Consider the following 8,654-nt stretch of genomic DNA (forward strand, 5'->3'; position numbering starts at 1 on the left):
AAAACTAGAGCCCCACACACTGCCGTACAGAATCTCAGTCTAGGGGGACTGGGAAGTCACTTTGCCAAAGGGGCTTCAGCAGGGTAGGGTGAAGGCTCCTCTTCAAGGTCACCAAGTGACCTTGTGAGCTCATCCTCCGTCATCGAGGAAGTTCAGTCTGAGAGTCATGGTCTCTTCCCTCTGCACAGATCTCGGGGTGGAGGGGCGGCATGGAAAGCAGGGCCTTTGACTGGCCTCAGCTCTGGGTCAGAGACTCATAGGCTCAAATACCAGTTCAGCAACCACAGGCTGTGCATCCTTGGACAAATATCTGCACCTCTATGAGCCTCCATGCTTCCACTGTTCCCACCTGTTTATAATTGTGAGTACTTAACAAGATGTACAGGTAAAGGGTTTATTAGTCTAGCATCTAGCAGAATAAGTGCTAAACAAACAGTAGCTGCCATTAATCATTATCATTAACACTATTATCTTCATTATCTTCCACATCATCACCGTGTTGTCGGTGTCATTTCATACTGTGGTTTCTACCATCTGAGAAATCTGAAGACAATTTAGCATCTGAAGCTCAGAATTCTCTCAGAACCCAAGGGAAGGAAAAAATGGGCCTGCTTTTCCCCTTCTCTCTACTATCTGTACTCAGCAGAGGGCAGCAAACAGGAACCATCCAAAGATAAGAGAGAGGAAAGAGACACACGGAGAGAAGGCTACACAGTCATAAATACACACCCACCCATCACAGCAAGCGGGACTGTTTAGCTTCCTCTAGCTTTCAAAGTATGAACACTCCGCCTCCTCCAGCTAAGAAGGGCCAGGCAGGAAAAAAAGTGGAAGCTGAAGAGACAGAAGTTCTTTTTCAGCTTGAGAGAAATTTTCAATGAACTGCCTTTTAATGGGGGGCAGGGGGATGAGGGAGAGGGACAGCTCTTTGAGGGGAAAGGCAGGCGGCTGCAGAACTCATGAGATTAAATAAAGGCAGCTTTTAACTGCGCCTAGCCTTAACCCTCTCCTTACATTATGCTGGAAGCATCTGCGCCCAAGCTTTTCCCAGAAGGACACTGAGACCTGCAGAGGGAATGTCTCAGCCAGGTGGCAGGGTTGGGATGAGAACAGGGACCTCCAGACTGCAGGTTCAGTAACCAGAACTGAGTCCAAGATGGCAAAGAGGCTCTGCCTCGCGGCCCAAACCTGATGCCCCAGTAGTGACTGCCTGGGACACTGTGTCAGCAGGATTCTGGAGTTGACAATTGTTGGCTTCATCCCTAGATTTTATTTCCCCTCTTCGCCACAAGAGCATCCAGATTCTTGTCCCCAGAAACTGCTCTTTCTGTGATTGGAGTGGCTGGGCCCCACCCCTATCTCCAGAGTGGGTTAGGTCCATCAGCAGAGCCCTTCTTCCTGACAAGTGTGCATGGTTACATCCAAATTGGGCCAATAACACTTAAGGAGTCTTGCTTAGAGTGTACAGGAAACAAGTTTCTACTCTCTTATAAAGAAGCTACCAGAAGAGACAGACTCTCTCTCTCTCTTCTAGGATCTAGGTGTGGGCATGAGGTCAGAGAGAGCTACTACCATTTCTTTGCTACCTTAGGGGCTCAGTCTAGAATGTGAACCTCTAGATCACACGACAACTGAAGTCCACTGCAATGACAGGAATTAATATATTCCATTAAGTGGTGCTAGTGGTAAAGAGCCCACCCTCCTGCCAATGCAGGAGACAGTGGAGACATGGATTCCATCCTTGGGTTTGGAAGATCCCCTGGAGGAGGAAATGGCAACTCACTCCAGTATTCCTGCCTGGAGAATTCCATGGACAGAGGAGCCTGGAGGGCTACAGTCCATGGTGTTGCAAAGAGTTGAACACGACTGAGCGCAAGCAGTATCGGTCCTTACTTGGTTCAGCCCACATGACTTAATTCATTCTGTTAACTTCAGCTGACAGAACCTGACATGGCTCTTAAACACAGACTGGCTCTGTCTGCCACGGGAGCATTAATGGTGCCACATGCTACGCTACGCATCCTTTTAACTCCTCTATTGCCCTGCTGGATCCCACTGCCACCTTCAAATTTAATACATTTCGTTTACTTTAAAACTGTAAAAATTCGGGAAGAAAATTTACAAAAATAGATTTGAAAAAAAAACACAAACAAAACAAAACACTTACAAGCCAGTAAGTTCCAGCAGATAATCGGTCTCAATACGTAATGGCCTCCAAAACTGAGACTGATAATTTTGGCTCAAAAGGGATATAATCACAGGGAAGGATCAGATATTAAGAAAAAAAGTTTTTCCTTGTCAAGGGGAAAAATAAGTGTGGTGAACTAGAGAAGAACTCGGAGAAGAACTGGGCTCTGTCTGCATCCTTCCCTCTCGTAACTGACAGCCCCTCTCCCAGGCCTCAGTTTCCATACCTACAATAGGAGGGGCTTGGACTAGATAACTTCTGTAGCACGCTTCCTGCTCTGACATGCATAGATCATTTAGCAAACACGTTCTGACTGTTTTCCAAGTGCCAAGGCTTTAGCTATGTGCAAGAAGAGGATGTGGTTTCTACTCTAAGACATTTCTGGGAGGGGAGGTCATGAAGCACTCCTTAGCCACAGGAACTCAGGGACATACAGGCTACCTCCTTCCCTGGGCATGAGGAAAGAGGTTCTCTGTGAAGCAGGAAGGACTCCCAGGGGCATTGGCTCTTCCCTTGCTGACTCTGACACGTATATGGCCTGTGTGTGTCTGTGTGCTCAGTCATGTCCGACTCATTGCAACTCCATGGACTGTAGCCTGCCAGACTTTTCCATCCGTGGAATTTTCCAGGCAAGAATACTGGAGTGGGTTGCCATTTCCTTCTCCAGGGGATCTTCCTGACCCAGGGATCAAATCTGAGTCTTCTGCATCTCGCGCACTGGCAGGCAAATTCTGTACCACTGCGCCACCTGGGAAGCCCCATATATGGCATACAATCAGATATATGCAAAATTCAGAGCCCACTGCAAACACCCTCAAGAGCATTCAGCTGCCATGGGACATACTTCTGACTGCCAAGTTTGCCTCAGGGCATTTTTTCAGTGATGAGATCCTGATGCCATCTCTGTGTATGGACAAGGTACAATTAGCAAGCAAGATGGTTATCCTTCAAATGGGCCTCTGCTTTTTCATTCCTGATTTCATTAGTTGTTATCATGTCACTGGAGCCAACAGATTAAAGGTAGAACACAGTCTGAGAGAAGGCATTAAAGTATGAACATGTCCCTAAAGCAGCGGCCTCGTCACAAGTTAGATACAGCGGCCTATTTAAACACAATTCTACTAACCAGGTCTTTCCAATACAAGCTTCCAAACTCACAGATTCCCAGGATGCTAGAGTTGGGAAAGACCTAACAAAGTATCTATCCCCTCCATTGCAGATGAGATTCAACATGCCATTAACTCCACTTAAGTTGCAGCATTTAGAAACATTTGAGGCTGAAGTCTGGGCTTTGAGGAAAAGAGACTGATTAGCAATGTCTGCCCTGGCCAGGGAAGGGGAAACACTCTTCTGACACACATTTACCTTTCCCCTTCTGAATCTAAGCCCTCACTTCACAGATGGAGAATCTAAGGCCCAGAGACATTAAACCACTTTCCTGAGATCACACAGTGAGCTTAGGGCAAGAGAGTGAAGTAAAACCCAGGCCTCTGTTCCCAGACCTTCCTCCACTGGGCTCCTTGGGAACCTGAAAGCCTAAGATGATAAAGGAATGCAGGAAGTCAGATTTGCTCAGGTAAATCAACAACCCTTCCCCAGCAGCATCAGATTTCAGCTGGGCAAGCAGACTGAGAAGGGATTAGCAATCAAAAGGATCCCAGCCCCTCTGTGGAAAATAAATCATTCCCTGGTGACGTTTCTAGGGTCCTTCACTTCCTGATGGGTAAGGCTCTGCCACCAGGAAGCCAAAAAAAAAGGCGGCAGGGGGAGGAGTGAAGTTTTGATTTCTGGATGTTCTAAGAATAAAGTTCAGCTCTGACACAATAAGGAAAAACTCTTGATATTTAAGTCACTGGTATTCCAATATCCCACCTTCTTATTCCATTAGTATTCCATTATCCCAACTTCTACTGCAAGCTGCTATTATCCAATGAAGTCATTTTCATAAGAGATTAAGGCTCAGAAATAAGGAGGGACTGCATTATATATCTTTAACACAGGTCTTTAACAGCCAGCTCCGAAGGCTGGAATGTGAAACACGCCAGAGAATTAAACCAAGATGTTAAACAGATTGGGACTAGGAAGGAGAGGCACCCCCCAAATTAAAATGAAGATGGCTTCAAGACTGGCTTTTCTTGCTTGGTTTTGCAACTTTCCAAGAAGCCAGCTGTCTGACCAAAGGAATGTTCAAATCCTTGAAGTATTTTGTGTTCTTTACAAATTAGCTACCCTACCTGGCTCCAGTGATACACCCAGTATAAGCAAGTATGAGTTACGTAGACTTACATTCTAGCAGATGACAAGCCCTCTGAGTTCAAAATCCTGTATTCTTTAATCCAGTGGAGAAATCAAAGAGTTAAAGGACTAAAACAGTTGGTATGTTACTATCAGAGAAACTTCCCCCAAACCCACAAGGAATACAGTTTTCATTCGGGTAAAGTCCGTTGTCCGACTTCCCTCCAGAGCCTCTGTAGTTATTTCTACTCGAAAGATCAGTGAGGTGCTCTGGGATGATTCTCAGCAATTATAAGAGTGACAAGCTGAGCTCAGAACTGGTCAGCTCTGTCGAAAGAAGCTGTGTGTGCTCCAGATGCCAGATTCCCCAGATAGCAGCCTGATGTGGTCTGTGCAGGTTCCAGCCCTCTGGGATGTGAGATGGAACCCCAGGGCTCTGAGAAGTCAGCCTCCTCTCCCGAGGCCAGCTGACATTCAAACGGACTGGGGGCCGAGCCGAGTGCTGTGCATCTGCAGGAGAGTGAAACACAAGGGGCAGTGTGGAAACTTGGCAGAGTGTTCCTGAAAGGCAGCAGACGAATGCCGAACCCTACAGCACCTAGAAGAGCTGGTCGTTCAGGAAACAGCTCCATTCCGCTGCTCCCAGGAGACACGATATTTCCTCTAAAGCAAAGACCATCAGTTGCTACCCCATACCATCACCACCAAACCCCTTTTGCACTTATGGCTCCTCTCCCCCTTCATGATATTCTAAAGCAAAAGAAATGAACAAGAACTAGACCTTCCTAGATAAGCCTTTCTGTCCATTTCAGTTACAGGCTCCAAGCAGTGCCCAGCTGTTGCTCCCCTCTCTCTGCCCCAAAGGCTGCCTTACTCCATCAATCCCCTCTTGTGCAAGACAGTAATTTACTTTGAAAGCTCAGGCCAAACCGGCAGTTAACCTTGACCTTCTCTCTACACATCTGGGTCTATAGAAAATGAAAATCAGGACGTCTCTGGCATCCACAGCAGATGAAATACGAGGGCTTTCTCCGGGCAGAGGCAGAATGTCAGGAGCTATTTTAGAACTGGTTACAGCTATTCCAAAGGAGAGTTTGCACTTGGGCAGGACAATGCCCCCTTGATCTGGGGCTGTGTCCAGGATGGAGCCCTCACAGCTAGGGATGCTACAAAGGGCTCCTGGCTCAGGAACGGGAAACAGAAGTCCTCCACACTGACTCACTGATGGTATCACAGAGAACTGGACCAGAGACCACATTTCACAGATGGAGAAAGGGGAGCTCAGGTAGGGAGATGGGAGGTGGTCAAAGATACACACAGTAAGTTAGCAGTAAAGCTGAGGACAGAACCCTGACCTCCTGCCCCTGATGCTGCTCCAGGGTCGGAACAGATTTCATGCAGGAAAAACCCATATGGACACAGAATTTAAGAGAGAGGGGTCTAAGTCAGTTGTCAGGGTTTGAACTGGGGGTTTAGGAAGGGAGCTGGGGCTTTGGCTTCCAAACAGGAAGATCTCCCAGAAGGAATAACCAGGTCCTCCAGGATGGTTTGCAACAATTACCCGAACGACAGGCTGCCCTCAAATTGGTCAGCCCTGTCATAAAGAGCCCTCTGTACATAAGACAGCAGCCTGAACCTAGGAAGATAAGGGCAAACCATCCAAAGTCAGTCTCTTCCCCTGTCTGCCAATCATCAGTCAAGTTCAACCCTCATGCATAATTATCTAGTTGCCATGGGACAAAACAAATCCCACAAGAAAAACTGAAATGCCCCACTGTGTGAAACGGTTCATGCATATATATCCTGACTGGCACCTACTGAGCCAGGAGCTGGGAGAGTAGGAGTGATGTGACAGAGTTTTTGCTATCAGTCTATACGCACTCGTCTCTCTCTCTCACATACATACACGTACATAACTGAGTTCAGAGGAGGCAAAAATAATTAAAATCACAGTCTTGGCTACAAAAAACACCACACCTAGTCAGCCTGGACAAGTTCAGAAGGGGTCACAGGTAGCACTCTGAGAAGGGACAGGGAAAGCATCTGATGTTCCATGCTCAGGGCCCTGGGCACAAATAGCCTCTGAGGAATTTGGGGGGGTGCTCCCACCACAGCTCCCACTTCTGGACTCCCAGAAAATCAAAGGCAGCAGGTCCCTCAAAGAGTAGGAGCTCAAACACCCCCATCCTCCAGGGCCTGAAGCTCCAAGGAGATCATGATCTTTGCATCTTCCAAGGAAACCACAGGATCTGGAAAAGAAAGAAGGCTGGGAGGCTGAATACTGTGGAGGGGAAGGAGGTCCAGAGGTCTCTTCGGGCAAATGAGTAAACAAGAAAGGGGCTGACCTGAGTAGGAAACACTTGGATCAGCAGGTGGGGGGCGGGAAGCAGAAAAGACCTGGACACCAAACAGAAGGACCGGCACCTCCAGAAGAAGGTGTCATCCTGGGATACGGGGGTGCAGACAGGATCTCTCAAAAGGGAGAGATGCTGGAAGAAGTGAGAAACAGAACAGAGGATGGAACAGAAAAGAGAATGGTAACCTATGGTCATCAGGAGTCCTGGTTTGTAGTTCTGGTTCGGTTTCTGAATAGTGGGGACAATCCCTGCCCTGCTCTGAGCCTCAATTTTCCCATCTAAAACAATGGGAAGAACAGAGGAGTCTCTGGCGCTGACTCTGAGGAGACAGACAGCGGACGGCGAAGGAAGGAACCAACCGAAGGCTAGAAGGTAAATCGGGGAGAGCTTGTTCCCAACTCCATGGCAACTGGGGACTCACCTGTCCGGCGGCCGCGGCCGCCGCTGCTCCGGATCCCCCGGGGGTGCCGTCGGGCTGCCGCTCGCGGTACAGCGCCCAGAGCCCCACGTTGGGCAGAAGGACCAGGGCCGCCAGGACCAGCGCCACCGCCTGCAGGAGCCGCTTCTCCTTCCGCCTCATCGGGGCCGGTCAGCCCCGCCGCGCCCCGCCGGCCCCGCCGCGCCGCCCCCAGTTCCGCGCGTCCGCCCGTCCGCCCGGCGGCGGCAGCAGCTCCTGCGAAGAGAAGCGGCCGCGGCGCCGGCCCCGCTCCAACTCCGCGGCACTTCCGCCGCTCGCCGGCCAGGGAGCCGGGCTCCGCCACCGCGTCGCCGCCGCGGGGTGGGGGTGCTCCGCCGACACCGCAGCCCGCGAGCCCCGCCGAGCCGCGTCTCCCGTCTCGGCCTCTTCAGTGTCTGCTGCCGAAAGCCGTGAGCCCCGGGCCGCGGCTTCTCGCGGCCCTCTCCGCTCCGCCCGGGTGCGACGGGCCCAGGGCGGCCGGCTCCCCCCTTCTCGGACGCGATGGTGCGGCCCGCTCCTCGGCGGCTCCCCCGCCCGCGGGAGCTTTGCAAAAGTCCCGGAGTTGGCGAGTTGGGCGCTAACTGGTGCGCGCTGTGGGACGCGCTCCGGGGGACCCCCAAAGTCCCGCCCGGCCACCTCGGCTCCGGACTCCAGCCGAGAGTTTTCGGGCTCCCCGGGGGATATGCAAATGGTACTGGAGTCCGGACACTCCACTCCTGGGAGTGGGGCTGTGGCGTCCCACCCCGAGGCTCGGCCCGGAGGACCTGCGGACCGGTTTTGCCCCCGGGCCTCGGTATTCCCAGGCGGGAAATGGGGCCGCCGCCGCTCTGCACGCGCCTGGTTCTGTGCACCCTGGTTTTCTTCCTCCCGAGTTCCCGGCGGTAGGTATGAACGCCGTCTCCCCACCCTGCACACCACAGAGGAGGGGAGGTGACCGCAGCGTCTCTGCAGGACCTCTCCCCACACGAGATCAGCCTCCTTGGACTTGGAATGCCCTCTAGTCGCACTCTGGGCTGTCAGCTCGCCGAGCGAGCCCTTTCTCCAAACCTCTTGTGGGTTCCTACCTCCTGTTCAGCTCCTCGGCAAGCTGTGTCAGGCACAGGGATGAAATGAAAACAGATTCTCTAGCCCTGACGTCTGGGGGCTAAAACATTAAACACGTAATTTCGTGAGATGAGCGAATGTGCCCATAGCTGTGGTGAGGGCTCTGAGGAAATCGGGCCGCCTCGGCGCTGCAGCCGGCCTGCCGAGGAGCGGGACTCCGACGGTGACGCCTGTGGCTCCTACAGTGCTCTTCGTTTATTAATAAATTGCTTCCTCTCTGATGCCCAGGGACGACGCGCCCTCTTGGTTGCCTTCCTTTTTACACCCCGCCCCCGCCGCCCAGAACAGGCGTTCTCTCGATCCTCCGGGTCTC

The 8,654-nt window shown here is 51.4% G+C and overlaps 1 protein-coding gene across 1 annotated transcript in view; it reads right to left on the reverse strand.

Moving 5' to 3' along the window:
• GALNT10 (polypeptide N-acetylgalactosaminyltransferase 10) overlaps positions 1–7,368 on the reverse strand; it is a 229,899-nt gene extending 222,531 nt beyond the window's left edge. The window contains exon 1 of the mRNA XM_055428979.2: positions 7,202–7,368. Within this exon, the coding sequence (XP_055284954.1) occupies positions 7,202–7,360 (159 nt within the window). The 5' untranslated portion in view covers positions 7,361–7,368. The remainder of the gene's footprint in view (positions 1–7,201) is intronic.
• Between the last annotated feature and the right edge of the window lie 1,286 nt (positions 7,369–8,654).

The sequence above is a fragment of the Moschus berezovskii genome, chromosome 8, assembly GCF_049115385.1.
Source record: "Moschus berezovskii isolate FMDL1 chromosome 8, NW_MosBer_1.0, whole genome shotgun sequence".
Classification (NCBI taxonomy): Eukaryota; Metazoa; Chordata; class Mammalia; order Artiodactyla; family Moschidae; genus Moschus; species Moschus berezovskii.